At 35.7% G+C, this 20,149-nt stretch overlaps 1 protein-coding gene and 1 pseudogene across 1 annotated transcript; both read left to right on the forward strand.

Annotated features, from left to right (window-relative positions):
- Positions 1–1,310: 1,310 nt before the first annotated feature.
- On the forward strand, positions 1,311–5,995 carry LOC8283320 (factor of DNA methylation 4). The gene is made up of 5 exons (XM_048373627.1): positions 1,311–4,629; positions 4,815–4,889; positions 5,010–5,341; positions 5,428–5,526; positions 5,593–5,995. Exons 3-5 carry the CDS (start codon positions 5,198–5,200, stop codon positions 5,851–5,853), a joined length of 504 nt encoding a protein of 167 aa, XP_048229584.1. The 5' UTR covers positions 1,311–4,629; positions 4,815–4,889; positions 5,010–5,197; the 3' UTR covers positions 5,854–5,995.
- Positions 5,996–10,046: 4,051 nt separating this feature from the next.
- Positions 10,047–15,310, forward strand: LOC8281954 (annotated as a pseudogene).
- The last annotated feature ends 4,839 nt before the right edge of the window (positions 15,311–20,149 follow it).

Here is a 20,149-nt window from a genome sequence, read left to right on the forward strand (position 1 = left end):
TCCTTTGTGCTTTTAGGATTAGAAAAAAATTAATCACCTATTAATTCTATTAGAATGATAACACATATAGACTTAAAAAGATAACATTAGTAAGGGTATTTTAGTCTTTCTTACTTTTACATATAACTAATTTACTACTTAGCGTGCGTTTGCAGTTCAAACATTTATTCAATTCGTTTTAACCCAATCTTTAGGTTCCGGCTACTGTGGAAGAGGAGGTTCATCCTCACAAGAAACCTGAGGTTGGGTTCCCGAATCCTATTCTTTGGATTTTAGCCAACTTTGAGAACCCCCTCGGTGGAGAACCCTGCAGGCATTGTGTCGTCTCCTTGCTAAATTTGTTGAACTCCCTGCGGATATGCGGAAGTGGAAGAATTACAACCAAGAAAGGATGATGGATAAGCTAAATTCTGATGCACTCTCTAAAGTAAGTGCATGCTATATAAAATTGTAAAAGTTTCGTTTTCACCTGTGTTTTTATTTCTTTCTTTATTATGTTTCTCTTTTACCTTTTTCTTTTTATGTTTCTTTTCTGTTTTTCCCTCTTTCTGTTTTCTGTAACCATCCACTTCTTTTTTTTTCTTTCTGTTTCTGCATTTTTTTGGGATTTAAAATCCGTCTCTTTCTCCATTTTCTTTTTCATTTTACAAATGGTATGTACTCGTAGTAGTTCAGTTTCTCCCAAATTCAGTTCTAATTCTCAAATACTTAGTAAACTCAAGAATCTGAAGTTAAACAAAATGCGACAGAAGACTTTGGTGTCTAAGAAGAAAAAGGATTCTTCTGTTGACGTGCGATCTGCTGATAAGGATGTTGTCAAAAGTAAATCTGTCGATATGAAGTCTTCGGGTAAGAGGCATAATGAGGTTTAAGGAAAAGACTGTGAAGATCAATATATCAAATGAAAGAATTAAGTTTAAAGTAAAATTTTGTAATATTAGCAAGAAATATCGTACACAAATAGAATAAAAATAATTAATAAATTAAAATAATAAGCATATATAAAAGAAGTTATTTCAAAAAAATTGTTATTATTACAATTATAGATTAAAAGAAAAAATAATTTCTTTTTATAAATTAATATTGATAAAAAATGTGATATATGCCATATTTTAGCAATCATATGTGACAAGACGTGATTAAACCGTTCTCCTATTTTAACTTTAATATATATACGGTGAATTACAAAGTATGGCAATTACAGTTACTTTTCAATATCTTTATATGTTTATTTAAAATTTTTTTATAAAATTTGAATGAAATTTACATAAAATATTTTAATATATAACTTTTATATAAAATTATATACTAAAATTTTTTTACATAATTATTTTAAAATTTTTTTTTATGTAAATTAATATAAAATTTTATAGTTTTTATTTAATAAATACATAAACGTATTAAAAAATTATTATAATTATGGTACTCTAGAATTGCTAGTTTACTCATGATTCGACACTAAAAGTGTTAAGGTTTTTTTACTTACTTTTGTAAAAGTTGAAAAAATTAGTTAGAATTGCTAAAATGTAGGAATATTTCGATAATTAGGCTTATTAGTTTTAATAATTACAAATAGAACATATTAACTAAGCATTATAAGCATGTTGTAGAAACTCTAAAATGTTGGTTATTATTGATCTATGATGTTGTACATTAGTATTCTGAGATTACATGTGAGGTTTGTATTCTGTTATATACAAGCTTGTGATTATAACGGTCCTATTGCTATCTCTGTTTATTTCCAACGTACCTTTCTAGCTTTGGGAGAGGTAGAAATGACCTTTCTTCCCTAGGGAAGAAAGGTCGCTCATTTTCCTTGATTTTAGGCCTGTGATGATCAAAACTGAGGCCTTGACCAATAGTCAAAGACTATTGGTTCTTACGAACAGTTCTTGACTGTTGGTCTTTGTTGACTTGGACTTGTTCTGGTTCCTCAACACTCCCCTTCAAGGTGGGTTCGAATAAGTTGATGGAACCCATCTTGCTAAGGAGGTTTTGATGATTTGATTTATCTAGGGCCTTTGTAAAGATATCTGCTAGTTGCTCATAGCTTCTGATGAATGGCATTTCAATTTCCCTAGACTGGACTTTTTCTCTTATGAGTGGCAATCTACTTCAATATGTTTGGTTCGTTCATGAAAGACAGGATTTGATGCAATGTGCATGGCTGCTTGATTATCGCAGTACATTTTCATTGGGTTTTTGCATCTTACTTTCATGTCGGTAAGCACTTGTTTGATCCAGATGAGCTCGCTAGCTGTTAACGCCATTGCTCTATATTCTGCTTCTGCACTCGATCTTGCGGTTACGGTTTGCTTATTACTTTTCCAAGCTACTAAGTTTCCTCCCATGAAGATGCAGAACCCAGAGGTTGATTTTCTGTCACAGCTTCCAGCCCAATCTGCATCAGAGAAACCAACTATAGTGTTAGCATCATTATTATTTTTCATCCATATACCTTGACCTGGAGTGCCTTTGAGATATCTGAGGATTCTGTCGATGGCGTCCAAATGACAGGTGCGCAGAGCATGCATAAACTGGCTTACCATACTTACAGCATAGGCAATATCGGGTCTAGTGACGGTTAGGTATATCAGTTTTCCTACTAGACGCTGATAACTTCCTATGTTGTCTAGAGGTTCCCCATCTTCTAAATTTAGTTTGGTTTTAGTCTCTATTGGGGTATTTGTAGGTTTTACTCCAATTTTTTCTATTTCTTTTAATAGATCAAGGACATATTTTCTTTGAAACAGAAATAAGCCTTTATGTGATTTGACGATTTCTACCCCCAGAAAGTATGATAGTTGACCTAAATCTTTGATATCAAATTCTCCTTTTAGATTTAGCTTTACCTTTTCAATTTCTTCATTATCATTACCAGTTATGATAATGTCATTGACATAAAAAAGAATAACAATAGTGGATGTATTACAAACATAGACGAATCTAAAGCACACTTATGAAAATTAATTTTTAACAAGAAATGACTTAGCTTGGCGTACCATGCACTTAGGGATTGCTTTAATCCATAGATAGCCTTTTTTAACTTACGTACCATATTTTGAAAAAGACTTGTGATCAGAGGGAAGAGTCATATAGACTTCTTCGTCTAGCGATCCTTGGAGAAAGGCATTTTTTACGTCCATTTGGAACAAACTCGAATTAATAGCAACAGATAACAATATGCGAACAGTACTCATTTTTGCTATAGGAGCAAAGATTTCCTGATAGTCTACCCCATAGGTCTGAGTGAACCCTTTTGCAACTAACCTAGCCTTGTATCGCTCAATGGTGCCATCGCATTTATACTTAATCTTATATACCCATTTACACCCCACAGGTTTTTTATTTTGAAGCAAGGTGATAATGTCCCATGTGTCATTCTTTTCTAAAGCCTAAAGTTCTTCCTTCAAGGCTTTACACCAATTGGGATTAGTGTTAGCTTTATAGAAGGAGGATAGCTCAGTGTGAGTGGTGAGTTTTCCTAGGTAAGCCCTGTACTATTTTGATACTGAAGTATAACTAATGAAGTGTTGGATTGGATACGACACCTTATGGGACACATAGTCCCTTAGCCTGGTAGGGGGTCTGATCAGTCGAGATGACCTTCGTAGGGCAATTGCTTCTCCTTGTGGCGTAGTCTCTCCCCTTGAAGAAATTGCCTCGGTAGTGAGCTCTCCTGGTGGCACAGTTGCTCCCCCTGAAGGAGTTGCTTCAGTGATAGTATCAGAAATGTGCTATAGGTCAAATGCAGTGTCTTCGAATGTGTTGTCAAAAACGGAAGAGTTATCCGGAAATAATAAAGTAGAGGAACCATGATTGGGAGGAGGAGTGAAGTAAGGGGAACATTCATCAAATGACACATCCCGAGAGATATAGGACTTGTGGCTGGAAGGGTTATGGAATGCTAAACAATCAGGGAGTTCCTTTGATAGAAACTGTAAAATGTTGGTTATTATTGATCTATGATGATATACATTAGTATTCTGAGATTTCATGTGAGGTTTGTATTCTATTATATACAAGCTTGTGATTATAGCGGTCCTATTGCTATCTTTGTTTATTTTCAACGTTCCTTTCTAGCTTTGGGAGAGGTAGAAGTGACCTTTCTTCCCTCATTTTCCCTGATTTTAGGCCTCTGATGATCAGAACTGAGGCCTTGACCAACAGTCAAAGACTGTTGGTTCTTACTAACAGTTCTTGACTGTTGGTCCTTGCTAACTTGGACTTGTTCTGGTTCCTCAACACATGTCTTTACACTAATTAGTTGAATCATTCTAATTGGATCTTCTAAGAACATTCACATTGTTGATTTGTAACTACGTAAAATTGAAATTAAAGAGAGAGGATAGCATTAGAGTGAGCATTTTCATTTCCTTCCAGTTCAGCATGCATATCTTCTCTTTAACCATCAATAGGAGTGTAAATTCTGTTCCTTTTTGTATCATTTGCTAATGGTTCTCTTACTTGAGGATCACTGGAGATGTGACTTCAGAACTTCAAATGTCACTGGATGCTGCGATCGATCCCATTGATGTTGAAGTTGCAAAGCAAGCTCGACCATTGTTGACTCCTGATGCACCACTTGCGCCAGAAATTCAGGATTTTGGTGTGGTCATATCCATGAAGGTGAGAGAAACCGCATATAGATGCATATTTGAAAGAAAAACTTGAGAGACGTTGGGGCGTTTTCCATGGAAATATCGCTTTGGACTGGATGATAATGAGTTTGCTGCTCCAAATTCAAAGAATATGAACTGGCTAGAACATCTTTATTTTCTACATTTAATCTTGATTATAAATTTTATGCGCAGAAGACGAAGCACCTCTCTCCGTTATGCCTAGATATACAGATCATCTACCTTCTTGTTCGTTCTAAAATATATCAAGTAAGATTTCACAACAATTTGCAGTTATTTCGAGCACAGAAAGAGTTCTGAGATAAAGTTCATAAAGGTCAATGTTCATAAAATTCATAATCTTTTCTTCATTTTCTTTTTTCATCAAAGGAAATGGTGAAATCTCTGCAAGATGCATTGGCATTGGTTGATGAATCAATGGTATCATTGAAAAAATCTCCAAGAAGAAAAAGATGCTACTGTCAGATCCTATATCAAAGGTGAGTTAGTGATGTACCTTTTGTTCTTCTGCTAAACTTCGTCAAACAAACGAGGAGGAAATCGATGTCACGAAAAAGATGGAAGCAGTCCTGCAAGAATTGAAGGATAAGGAAGAGGTGATGAAAGACTTGAAGTTTCTTAATCAAAATCATATTATCAGGGAGCGGATGAACAATGATGAATTGCAAGATGCTCGGAAGGCGTTAATAAGTGCAAGTATCTAGAACTAGAAATATAATATTTTCATCATAAGTTCTCATTGAGAGTGAGCTAAATGAACTGATAAAAAAATTGAAGTCAATAGCAGAATGCCCGTGCCCTTATTGGTGTCAAGAGAATGGGGGAGCTTGATAATAGACCATTCTTTGCTGCAGCCAAGAGAAGATTTCCTGATGAAGAAGCCAATGTGAAAGCAGCAGAGCGGATGATCACCTGAGAGGCTGTAGCTGGTACCCATTTAAAGTAATCATTAATACAGCAGGATTTGCTGAGCTATGTGCTTATCCGATCAAATATGTTAGCAGACCACTCAAAAGAAATTAACGAGTATAACCCGAGTGGAAGGTATATAGTAGATGAGATTTGGAATTTCAAAGAGAACAGAAAGGCATCAATGAAGGAGGGAGTGAAACACATTTACTGGAGTAGCAGTGGAAGCAAACGAGAGGCAAATTTTAGTTACAAAAATGTACAGGATCTTTTGCCATGTGGGTTTATTAAAAGAGTGGCATAGATGTTTTTTGGAGGCATCAATTTCACAAAGCATTGGCAGGTGATAGAATGGTCCATAATTGAAGGCATGTTTTGGGTGGTTTTGTTGAAATGGGAATTTAGATGTCAAGTGTTTATCATATATATGAATTTGTCTTTTCTCTTTTTTCTGTCCCTAAATTATGGGAAAGGATAGCCTTAATTTATTATCATACTCACAAACCCATTAGAACTATACAAGACTATGTCAAATTTTACAATTCTAAGTATTTTCATACTAGCATATGGATGTTAGATAACTTGCTCATGCCATATATTAATTTTAAAAGATTATAGAATTAAAATATATGCTATATTTGGTTGAAATTCATTAAATAATTCATTTTATTTAAGAAAAATACATGAGAGAGAAAGTAAAATAAAAATGATAAACTTAAAAGAGATATTTCCATATTATGAAATATATTAACTTACTAATATGATTTATTTAAAAATTCTATCAATTTTATTAAAATTTTATATAATAAATTTCACACAAATTTAGTTACGTGGAACTTTAAATTAACTTTTATTTTGTTCAAAGCATATAAATTTTTAAGTTTGTAAATAAATTTCATAAGTTTTATGGATTTCAACTAAACGAGATGGTAAGGAATTAGGAAGTAATTTCTTGAGGTAAAGGGAAGAAAAATAAAAAGAAAAGAAGAAAGGAAAAGAAGGGAATTGCTTATGTGGATTGCTGATATATTTAATTTCCAATTCTAGTTGTCTATTAGTAAATAGTTCATACCACATTGACCTTTTAATTTTGTTTTGTGTTTCTTTTGCCAAATGAAATGGTGAGATTTTTGGAAGATGCATTGGCTTTGGTTAATGAATCAATGATATTTTTCTACCCTGTGGATTGGGAATAGAATCTAAAGTTATGAACAACAGTTACTCTAGATGTGATTTAAAGTTATAATTCTTATTCTCTTAAAGAAAACTTAATGTTGAGTGAAGTGATTAACAAATAACTTTATAATTAATTCTTGAATAATGTTTGCAATTTATATGGTAGAAATGTATCACCCTTGAAGAATGTTTGCATTATTTAAAGGTTTTGGGAATCTCCTACAATCTGCTTTACCTTTTAGAATGAGAGGGCAATCTGGGAGCAGAAACAGTTACATGGAAACATGTTGAGGCCGCCAGAAGAACAAAAAATACCCATAATTAGCCTATCCAAAAGGGATAAACAGGGTTGTAATACTGTTTGTATTTCTGTTAATGTCATGTTTCTACGAGACCTTAATTATGCAGTACTTTTGTTCTGGCTATGATATGCATCAAGACTTGGAGAGATTGCTTGGTGAATTAGAGCTTCATTCTTCTTTCTACTCTATTTAACCCTGAAATGATTAATTCGCTACTTCCATCGCCATGGATTAGCATTGAAACCATGTCTTCACACTTACTGGGTGTATCATTCTAATTGGATCTTCTAAATCACATAACATTTATTATAACAGCAGAAATAAGAGAGTATAGAATGTCATGAGGAATGAGATTGTAATTACATGAAAATGAAAACGAAGAGAGCAAAGCAATACATTTATCATTTTTATTTCCTTCCAAACATGGGTTTTTCCTATTTAAACACAGAAGAAAGTTGCTAAGAAAAAAAGGGTAGAAATTGTGTTCTTACTTAAGTATTTGCCCTTGCCATGGTGCTCTTAAGGATCACAAAACATGTGACAGCAGAACTTGAACTGCCACTGAATGCAACAATATACGAGCTCAAAAGAGAGATAGAAGCACGGTTTGATGTTGAAGTTGCAAAGCAAACTCTCTGCCATGGTGATGTTGTATTAGAAGACGATTCCTCAATTGGGTCTTATAACTTTGAGGAACTCACGAATCTTGAACTTTCTGTGACTCCTGATCATGCACCACCACTTGCACCAAAGTTCAGTATTCTGGTGTGCTCATGCACGAAGGAAATGGAAGTGAACGTAAGAGAAACACACACGGTTGCGCATTTGAAAGAAAAACTTGAGAGGCGCTGGGGCGTTTTCCATGGCAATATCAGTTTGATCCATGCGAGCAGAGAAATGGAGGATGATGATCATACATTATCTGAATATGGTGTTTCTGAAGGTTCTGAAATTGAACTTGTTCTAACAAATGTTGAGGCACGTTGATAGCCTTTATGGAATATTTTAGCCAAATAGGATTATGGCACTATCATTATCAACAAATAGCCAAAGAATTAGGTGTTAAGTAATTGCCTTTTCATTGGCAAATTAATTTTATAATTTCACTTCTTTATATAGTAAATATGTCGAATTAGCCGTTACACTTTTATGCATATTGTAATAAAAAAAACATTGTTCATACTTATTTATTTTATCTCCTTATAAAAAATAAAAAATCTTATCAATTAATTGAATGACAGAAAAAATAAGAATCAACTGATATCGGATTTCATTTAGATAAAAAAATTATAAAATTTATATATTTAACTAAAATTTATAAATTTTAAAATAAAATCAATATAGATCAATAAAGTTGCTTAATTTGATGTAATGATGATTGATTCTATTATCTAAAATTTTAAGCTCTTCAATTTTGCTATCAATGGAATTACAATTTTCTTTTATTTTTCTTTATTTTTCTTTTTCTTTTTTTTAATTTGGTGAGTTTTATTTATGTTTTTGAGATGTAAGAGATGCAAGATTCTTGTTCAAAATTACTTTAAACAAAAGTTGGGATTGATTGTGATTAACTTGTCAAAATGTCTCCAGAGAAATTGTTGATTCTTTTTTCCAGCATGGGACTTCCAATTACTTGGTTGCCAACAACAATAGTTGCAAATTCTAAAATTAAATTTTAAATTCAATTAAACCCTTTAAGATATTTTGAATGTTCAACATTTGATTATACTTTATAATATTTAGAGTACTCTTTGTAAAAAAAGAAAAAAAAAATTAAAAAATTGGGTGATTTAGAAAATTGAGACTTCTAATACAAACCAATTGTAGTAAAATAAAATATTAATTTAGAAAATTTTAAAATTACATAAAAGACCTCACCCTTTCAAAAATCTTCAAAATAGCCATCCTTTCTCCATGCTCCAAGTGTACAATGACCCCACAAAATCCAAATCCGTACAACCACCTATTAACACACTCTGTCTCTCTCCACACGCTCCAGTCGCACTCGCTGTTTTACAGCATAATATCACCCGATTTTACGCGTCTAACCCTACACCACACTATAAACTACGAAAATACCAGCCAACAAAACGCGAGTACGTGTAATTTCCTACTCTCCAGATTCTAAAACACATCCGAAAGAATTTAAAAAGAAAAAAGAGAAAAGCGGCAGGCTCTCTCCTCAGTGCAGTAAGATGTGAGCATGGCTTCATTGGTGCATTGGTGCAGTGACTGTTTATCCTACTGCTGTAACAATCGGTATGCGCTTTGCAACTTACAAAATACACATTGCTGTTTCTGACTCCTCCCATTCTCCTTTCAGTTTCCTACGCACGGCGTCTTCTCTCTTTTTTTTTTTTTTTCTTTCCTGCTTCTGCATCATTAGATAAGGGCTTTGAAATCAGTGATTTACAATCTTATTCCCTTTTAGTGTCGGAAACCTAGATCTAGGTTATTTATAGTCATAAATTCCTCTTTATGCATACTTGGAAAGCGTGATTAGGAAATTTCAAATGGATATCCAGATTTCCTTAGGACACGCAACTCAAGCGGTAGAAGAAAGAATCTTCAATTATGGGCTAACCTACACTTAGGTTTCATTCACTAGAGAGAACCAAGTCTTGGTTATCCCATGTTGATAATCATGCTAAGCTAAAGCACCTAGGAAGAAAGACCTCACCACTACTCTTGTTTAAAAGGGAGTGTTGCATATGTATATAATTATAAATGATCTATTTGTTTACACCTACTTACGCATTTATGCTTTGATCCGGTTGAATAATGAATGTACTTTTTTTATAGTTACTAATTTTTCTCTTTTGATGGACATTGCACTTGCATTCATTACATGCACGCACTTAACCATATCTTATAGCCATTTCTCTTCTTGGCCGGAACAATCTATTCGCTCAAGGAGAGAGCATATGTGGATTTTCATGCATACAAGCATTCTACATCATTGCGTATTATCTCTAATCTCAAGTTCAGCAGAAGACTTACTAGACAGAAAAACATTAGAATGGAAGAACATGCTAAAGCATCTCAAGCTGTAGAATTAGAGGCAATCAGGAATGACATGGTTAATGTCAAGACTGAAATGGAAAATCTAAGGCCATGATGCAATAGCATGCTGAGGTGTTGCAAGCTCTCACCACGGAATGCCAAGCAACTTCGACAACTCCAACTGTAGCCAACAATCAGACCACTAATGGTGCAAGAACAACTCCCAAGAACCCGGTTGTACTGGATTTTAAGCAAGCATCAGACAAGGATAAAAATGGAGGTAACCAATATGAGTTCATTGATGTCGAAGATGAAGTTCGTATTAACTGCTCTAAAAATCCCTCTTTCTGAGAATTCTAAAGTGAAAGAGATGCAGAAAAAAATCGAAAAGCTCCAGAAAATGCTAAAACTAAAAGGATGAGAAGTAATAGGCAACATTAAAGAGCCTACTATGGTGACCACCAAACTAAGAAAATTAACCTACTAGATTTAGACAAGTTTAGTAGTATAGGTGATCTCCATGCTTTCATCAATTGTTATAGAGTGGCCATGTTGACTTGCTAGAACCTCACCAAAAGAGCATATCATTAAGTTCTTTAGACTCTATCTTGAAGGGCAAGCCAACCGCTGGTACTAGCGGTTGGATGAGAAGGTTCGTAGTGATTGGAAGGACATGGCCAAAAGGTTTGCGGGCCAATATGAGTATAATGCAGAAGTAGAGGTCATCGTCAAGGATCTAGAAATGACCAAGCAAATGCTAAATGATGATGTTTTTTATTTAATGTTGTACTTTAGGCTGAAGGCAGCTACGATGGTCACCAAGCCTTCAGAGAGAAACTAGGTTCAGTATATGACTAAAGGGACATTGGCCCACATTTAGGAAAAGCTGGCACTAATTTCATTCTAGAATTTTGAAGATTTTAGAGAGTGCCTCTAATGTAGAGGAATTAGAGCACCAAAAGGGCAACTTTAAGAGAAGCTCTACGGGAAGCACGGGAACCAAAAAAGTTAGTGTATACTAGGTTGAGCTGAATTTTTTCCCTCAACGCTAGAAGTACTCTAAGTCAGTTGGACGATTATGAATATAGGTATCATACAGAGTTGGAAAGAGGAAGTATTGACATTAAAATTTCAAGTTCAATTTATAGATGCCCCTTCGGTCAACCAAAGATGAGTGAGTACCTTTTTGAGGTGCTTATTCATTATGCATATCACCACGGTAGAGGTTCTCAAGGAGTATATATCAAAGAGAGAGCTAAGCACATAGCTTTGTAGAATTATATGAACAGGCACATTAAGGATAAGGATAAGCCAGGGAATACTGCTGAGTTTTCTTATACCGAGAATCACGATAGAGATAAACTTGATAGTGATCAATTGTTTATTTGGCCTTGGGTGGGAATTTGATCTAAACCTTCTATGGAAGAGAAGATTACACGCCAAGATTAATTCTTATAAGGTTTGCCAAAAATTATTTACGGAACTATCACCCTTATCTATAAAGAGATAAGATCAATAGCTATAATGAGATGAACTTAATTAATCCTAGAAACTAACAAGTTAATAGAATTAAATTAAGGTAGAAGTGAAATCAAAACCTAAACAATAAGTTTTAATCTCAAGAACACTCAAAGAAACTCTTTAAGCAAAAAATAAGGTTTTCTATTCAATCAAAGATTTTATATGCTTTTGCCGAATTACATAGCGCTATTTATAGAGTTTAAAACAAAATAATCCTACTCCTAGAAGGACTAGGATATGCGGCCAAGACTCCTAAATAAACAAAACTTGAAGTAAAAGAGTAGCAAACTCCTATTTTGACTTGGACTTTGTTAAAAACTCATATTTTGACTTGGATTTTGACTTTGAATATTCAATCTTAGACTTGGGCCTTATGTTTGGGCTTGAATTCAATATAAATCAGATCTGATCTCCATGTCTTCACATTGGGCTTTAATCCATGAATGAAATACGATTAATCAAAATTGAATCTCGATAGGACTCCTAATTGGATTAGGATTCCTAATGGAAATATGATTCCTTTTGTCGCTTGAACTCTTGATGTCATCAAGACTCCTTGTTGGATTAGGATCTTTAGTGGAATTAGGATTCTTTATTGAAGTAGGATTCCTTGTGCTACATGGGTTCTCATCAGAATTGTAGCCAACATCCAAACATGGACGCAAGGGGGACGTCGTGTTGGTGAGAGTGGCTCAAAACTTAGAGATGAGTTTAGAAAAAAGGGGTTTGAGCCATTGAGGGTGCATCCATTATGGAATTACAATGGTCATTCAAGATTTGCAACAGTGGAATTTGAGAGAGACTGGAACGGCTTTAAGAATGCAATCATGTTTGAAAAAGATTTCGTAGTCAATCACTGTGGGAGGGAGGATTATTATAAGCTCTCACAAAAGGACAGGGGAAATAGTTTATTTGGATGGACTACGAGAGATAAGGATTATCCGTCCAGAGATATTATTGGTGATCATCTTAGAAAGAATGGGGATTTAAAAAGTGTTTCCAACAAAGAAGCTGAGGATAAAAGGAAGGACTTAAAACTTGTGACCAAGTTGTCTGACACCCTACTAATGAAGAATAAGTACCTTAAAGAAATTGAGATCAAATATATTGAGACTAATAAATCTCTGCACAAGCAAATAGCTGAAAAAAGATGCCATTGTTATAGCTTATAATGAAGGTGTGAATATGACCTTATTTTTTGTTTTCACTTACAAGGCTGCAATTATTTATTCCCCCTCCCAGAATTCCTAAAGTGAAAAGGAAAACATTTAGATAGAATTCCTTTTGAGTTATATACATTTTACGAGTAATAGTCTGAAGTTGCATTTTCTTTTATGTTTGGCTTTGTGATTTTATGTTGATTAGAAATGAAAAAGATACAGCAGTGTGCACGTGATCAATTTGAGAAGAATTCTTTGGCACATGAGAAGGTTACACTCGATTTAGAAGCTCAAAGAAAAGAATTGGATCTGCGTGAGAAGGAACTGCAACAACGCGAGTTTCAGAATGACAGTGAGAGGAGAAAGCTTCATCATGAACAGAAAATGGTAACCATATACTAAGGCTCTCAAATTCTAGCTAGAGCATGACTTTTGCCATGATGGAAGAAGTTGATATACTAACTTAGGCATTGCTTAGATATTTCAAAATTGTTTCCTGGCATTCGCCAGACCAACTATTAATTTGTATGCTAGTCTTTTGATCCAAATAATAACAAAAAAGTAAAAACTGTTTGGGATATTCAGATGATATAATAACTTTAAAAGGAAATATAAAGTTCGTTTGCACACCTCTGCAAGTCTCTCTCTTCCTGCTTTTGCTGGTTTTGTTCTTGAATATTTAATTGGATTATCATATATATTATGAAAAATGGTGATGCTGAAATTGTGAAGAGTATCGGAAATCTATAACTATTCAACTTTCTGTATTATTCCATCATTTAATAATTTCATTGGAATTTTTAGGTTTTATGCCAACCGAATTTTAGTTTGCAGGCTGGCATCTTTTGAAACCTGCTAAGTTCTCTTATTCCTTTTAGAATGAGAGGACAATCATGGAGCAGAAAATGGCAGATGAAAACATGCTGAGGTTGGCAGAAGAACAAAAGGTACATACTATACTTAATTCCTTGAAATAGAATATTAAAATAACAATGTAGTGCTTAAGGACATACTATTTTCCTTTGTGATAAACCACCAACGGTAGGAACAAAAGGAGAAGCTTCGTAAGAAAATCCTTGAGCTGGAAAAGAAACTTGATGCTAGACAAGCTTTGGAGTTGCAGATTGAGCGCATGAAGGGTGCTTTACAAGTAATGAAGCACATGGGAGATGATGAGGACCTCGATGCCAAGAAAAAGATGGATGTAATCCAGCAGGAATTGAAGGAAAAAGAAGAAGAGCTAGAGGACTTGAAGACTTGTAATCAAACTCTTATTATCAAGGAGCGTATGAACAATGATGAACTGCAAGATTCTCGTAAGGAATTATTAAGTGTAAGTATATAGAAATACAAACTACTTTCACCACGAGTTTCCATTTAATTATGATCAGAGAAATGAACTGCTCAAAATCGGAATCAATAGTAAAGTTGGATATTGAATTGTTAAATTACAGGTCCCTTATGGACATAATTAACAAGTCTTTAATGTCATAGTACTTATGCTATTCAGCAAATATCTAATTATCTTTCTTTATAAGGATTAAGGGAGGATACCTGTGCCTTTATTGATGTCAAGAGAATGGGAGAGCTGGACGCTGGACCATTCCTTACTGCAGCCAAGAGAAAATTCCCTGATAACGTAGCCCATGTGAAAGCAGTAGAGCTGTGCTCATTATGGGATGATCACTTGAGAGATTCTAGCTAGCATCCGTTCAAGGTCATCATTGATAAGGCAGGAAATACTGAAGTATGTGCTTATATGATCAAACATGTTGCCAGAAAAAATAAATGGCTCTGGAAACAAACAGTAAGTGAATTTAGATATACCACATTATTGTCCTGCATTGCTTCGTAGGACTTCGCATTTGCAAGGTTTTAAATGTCATCATGCCCTTTTAAACTATGAAACTAATATTAGTTATTGTATACCATGTTATTCTTTTTCTGCTCATTTTTTCTCTTCCTTAGCTAAAGTTTGCTGTTACAATGGCAGTGCGTTATAGCGAACACATGCTTTTATTAAACTGTAGAAGTTGATACCACTGTAAATTGCTAAAATTGCAAGTGTTTAGTCCGTCTATTAGATCCTGCTATTTATTTGGTGTGGTTAGTAGGGAGTTTTTCAACATTTCAATGCCAATATTTCATTGTCGCTTTTGGATAATTTGTGTCTACAATTCTCTTGTATTTTTTTGTTCGATTATCCTCCACTTCTCAAAGAAATTTCGTTGTTGCCCCTTCAGCTTTCAGTTGTCTTACTGACCATTTACTGGATAATTTTAATCGCTTAGTCGTCAATTATTTTATGCCCTTTTGCGATCTGATGTAATCTGGATCTTCAATCTTTGTTGTGTAGGAGATAATCAACGAAGATGATGAAAAATTAATATACCTGAAAAATGAGCTTGGCAATGAAGTTTATAATGCTGTGGTACAAGCCTTGAGAGAAATGAACGAGTATAACGCGAGTGGAAGGTACATAGTAAAGGAGATTTGGAATTTTAAGGAGAACAGGAAGGCATCGCTAAAGGAGGGTGTAGAACATTTACTGAAGCAGTGGAAGCAGCACAAACGGAAGAAAACCTTTGGTATATTGTAGAAATTGAGAAATTGTGTTTATATTTCTATGATCAATGATGAAACTTTATAAATGAGTATTCTAAGATTTACAGTTGGTGATTACTTTGATATATACATGGTTGAGCTTATAACGGTCTTTAAGCTACCTAGATAGCTCCTATGATCTATGTCAATGTTAATTTCTTGATTTGGAATGGTTGAAGCGACCTTTCTTCCTTTGGGAAGAGAGGTTGCTCCTTTTTCCTTTTTGTAGGCCTATGATGACTTGTCTGTACAGCTGAAAGCTTTACAGACCTGAGGCCATGCCCCTTGGTCCTTAAGTCCCTTGTCCTTTGGTCACTAGTGTCTGGACTAGGTAAGCTCTCTTTCTTTTGGTCTTCAACACTCCTCCTCAAGATGTTTTCAAATAAATTGATAGATCCCATCTTGCTAAGAAGGTTTTACTGATTTCCATTGTCAAGCGCTTTTGTGAATATGTCTGCTAACTGTTCATGGCTTCTGACAAAAGGGGTTTCAATTTCTCCAGATTGGACCTTCTCTCTTATGAAATGACAGTCGACCTCTATATGTTTGGTTCTATTGTGAAAAACTGGATTTGATACGATATGTCTAGCTACTTGATTATCACAGTACATTTTCATAGGACCTCTGCACTCTATCTTCATGTCAGCTAGCACTTGCTTGATCCAAATGAGCTCACTGGCTGTTGATGCCATGGCTTGATACTCGGCTTCTGCACTGGACCTTGTGGTTATAGATTGCTTTTTGCTTTTCCAAGTTACTAGATTTCCTCCTACAAACATGCAGAATCCTAAGGTCGACTTTCTGTCACAACTTCCTGCCCAGTTTGCATTAAAGAAACTAGTAATAGTGTTAGCATTATTGTTATTTTTCATCCAAATACCTTGACCTGGAGAACCCTTGAGGTATCTTAGGATTCTATCAATTGCATCTAAGTGAGAAGTACGAGGAGCATGCATGAATTGGCTAACCATACTCACAGCATAACTAATGTCAGGTCTGGTAACTGTTAAATAAATTAATTTTCCTACTAAATGCTGGTAGTGGCCTATGTTATCTAGCATATCATCATCCTCTAAGTTGAGTTTTGTCTTAGTCTCCATTGGGGTATTTATGGGTTTGGCTCCTATTTTTCTTGTTTCTTTTAAGAGATCAAGAGCGTACTTTCTTTGAGACAGAAATAGCCCTTTATGGGATTTGGCTATTTCTATTCTGAGAAAGTAAGATAATTGACCAAGATCCTTAATGTCAAATTCCTTTTTTAGTTTTCATTTTACTTCCTCAATCTCCTTATTGTTATTGCCAGTTATGATAATATCATCTACATATACTAGGATAATGATCGTGCATGTGTGTGTGTGTTTTACAAACACAGAGGAATCAGAGGCACATTTATTGAAATTGATTTTTAAGAGAAAAAGGCTTAGCTTGGCATACCATGCTCTTGGAGATTGTTTCAATCTGTAGATTGCCTTTTTTAGCTTACATACCAGGGAATGATCAGATGTGGATTTGTGACCGGGAGGGAGTGTTATACAGACTTCTTCTAGAGATCCCTGGAGGAATGCATTCTTAACATCCATTTGAAATAAACTCCATCCTGAGTTAGTAGCAACAGATAATAAAATACGAACAGTGCTCATCTTGGCTACAAGAGCAAAAGTTTCCTAGTAGTCCACCCCATAGGTTTGAGTGAACCCTTTTGCTACCAGCCTAGCTTTATATCTCTCAATAGTTCCATTATGGTTATATTTTATCTTATATACCCATTTACATCCGACGGTTTTTTATTTGGTGGCAAGAGGATAAGGTCTTAGGTGTCATTTTTTTCAAGAGCTTAAAGTTCTTCCTCCATAGCTTTACACCATTTGGGATTGGTGTTAGCTTCATAAAAGGAGGTGGGTTCAATGTGATGGGTAAGACTCCCTAAATAAGCTTTATACGGACTTGATATTGACTCATAAGAGATGAAGTATTGGATCGAATACGATACCTTGTAGGACACATAGTCCCTTAACCTGACAGAGGGTCTAGTGGATCAAGTAGATCTTCGTAAGGTAATTTCTTCATGTGGCTCTTCTCCAGTTTCTCCCCTTGAAGGAATTACCGGAGAGTCTGGAGTGGATTCCCTCTCGAGATGAGCATCCTGCATTTGACTATCATACATGGAAATATCATGTGGAAATAATAATGTGTGGGACCCAGTGGTACTGATTGGATCATAGGGAAAGTATGATTCATTTTCGGCAAAGGAGACCTTGCGAGACATGTACGTCTTGTGAGTAATAGGGTCATAACATTTGTAGCCCTTTTTTTCAGAAGAGTAGACTAAAAACACAGTTTTAACCGAGTTTTTGTCAAATTTATGGCTTTTTTTTATATGGACAAAACTGAGACAACCAAAAACTCGAATATGACCAAGCTCGATTTTCCGTCCTTTCAAAATTTCTAGAGGAGTGAGGTGGTTTAATTTCACACTAGGTAGGCGGTTGATGAGGTATGTAGCGGTTAAGAGGGCATCAGACTAAAAATGATTTGGGACATTATTTTGAAAGAGTAAGGTTCGGGTGACTTCAAAAAGATGCCTGTTTTTCCGTTCGGAAACACCATTTTGTTTAGGGGTGTTAATACAGGTAGTTTGGTGCAAGATCCCATGTTGGGTAAAAAATTCTAAAAAAATTTTGTTAATATATTCAGTTCTATTGTGAGAACGGAAAATTTTATATTGGCAATATATTGATTTTGGATGAAATTGTAGAAGTTTTAAAAGCAAGTGAAAACTTCATTTTTTCCTTTTAAATAATAGAGCCAAGTGGTTCGAGAATAATCATCAATAAACGTGACAAAATAACGGAAATGATTATAAGAGGTGACTCGGGCAGGTCCCTAAACATCAGAATGAATCAACTCAAACATTTTTTCAGATCTGCTAGTAGATAAAGGAAAAGGTAATCGCGTATGTTTGGAAAATTTGCAAATATCGCAACAACCAGAATTTAAATTGTAAGGAAAAAGTTTATTTAGGATGTGATCGGAGGGGTGCCCAAAACGTTGATGCATCAACATCCCTTGATCGACCGGACTTTTTGACGCAAGACAATGGGTGGTGGAGTCTCTAAGGTAGTAAAGGCCATTTTTAAAATATTCCTCACCAATCATCTTCCGGTGATGCGATCCTGAAACATTATTGAAGTTTGTGAGAAAATAGCATTACAATTTAAATGACAAGTAATTTTTCCAACAGATAATAAATTTGATTTAAAATCAGGTAACAATAATATATCATAATATTTTTGCGGAAGATGGTGGAGGTGCTATAGCCAGAAATTTTGGCTTGGTCACCATTTGTAACGGTCACATGTTAAGATTCAATGGGAATAAAATTTTATATTTTTGTTGTGTCCTATGTCATGTGGTCAGTAGCACCTGAATCAATAATCCAATCTTTAGAGTGAAATAAATTAGAATAATTTTGAGAGTTAGAAACTGAACCTGACCCATGAGACTGTTGTTGATTTACAAGTGATTGGAGCTGAGAAATGAACTGGGAAAGTTACAAATTTTCAGCATGATCGGGTCGGGTTGATGCTGCAAAACGGGTCGGATCTGAGATGGGCCAGTTTTATGGGCCGGATCGGACTGGGTTACTAGGCTCGGGCCTGTGCCAACTGTCTGGGCCGGACTGAAGGGAGGTACTGGGCTCGAGCCTGGGCCAACTATCTGTGGGCTCGGATCTTTTAGTTGGACCCGACCCGATTATAGGGCATATGTTGCCCACATACCCGTTTTCTTCATTTGTGTTTCCTCTAGGGTTTCCGCCCCCCCTTTGAGCGGCTCTCCTCTTTCCAACTCCTAGGGTTTGCGAGGCAGCTGCCTCCAACCCGTCTTTCTCCCCCCTTCTCCCTTCGCCCTCCGCCGCGACCCTTATTGGTTGCGTGAGTCCCTCGTTCACCCCGACTATGAAGGGGCCGCAGTTGAGGGTGGAGATGCCAGCATCTGTCATGGGTGTGACCCTGCCTTCGACAGTGGTCGCATCTGTCGACAGATGCAGGCGCTCCCCTCGCGCGCAGCCCTTCGTTGGGGTCGAGGTGGCATGAGAAAAATGCTCGGTTTTTTAGGTTGTCGAGGCTAGAGGCATTCATCGTGATGCGTCGAGTCTCTTCCTGTTGGAGGATGGCTATGACGGCATCAATCTTCGGGAGGGAGTTGGACAATAAGATTACCAGATTACCTTTCCTTAATGAAGGCGCCGACGTTCTTTTTCTACAGAGGTCGGGATTTGCGAGCGCAGCGCTTCGTAACTAGAATCTAGGCCCCCAGGTAAGTGTAAACCAAATCTTGTTCGGCTCTCTTTCTAATTTTTTCTGGATCTGTGGTGAGTGGGAGGTATTTTTGCAACTCCTCCCACCTGGTTAGAACTTCTGTAGCTTAGGTTGTGCTTGATTTTGTTCCCTATTTAATTTGTGAAAGCTCCTGTTTTAAATTGAAAATATGAGCAAAGTTCTGCTCGTGGCCGTATAGGCTTTTCATTTTTCCCCAAATTGCTTGTGAGGATTCTAATAACATGCACAGTTGTGAGATCCGTGGTTCCATTGTGTTTGTGAGGAGAGACATGACCATGTGGTCGGTTGTCTGCCATTCCTCAATCTCCTCTATTTCTTGTTTGGTTTCTTGCCCTGGATTGATAGGTGTTGGTCTATTTTTGGTTCGAGAATAATCATCAATAAACGTGACAAAATAACGGAAATGATTATAAGAGGTGACTCGGGCAGGTCCCTAAACATCAGAATGAATCAACTCAAACATTTTTTTAGATCTGCTAGTAGATAAAGGAAAA

The sequence above is a fragment of the Ricinus communis genome, chromosome 1 (assembly GCF_019578655.1).
Source record: "Ricinus communis isolate WT05 ecotype wild-type chromosome 1, ASM1957865v1, whole genome shotgun sequence".
Lineage (NCBI taxonomy): Eukaryota > Viridiplantae > Streptophyta > Magnoliopsida > Malpighiales > Euphorbiaceae > Ricinus > Ricinus communis.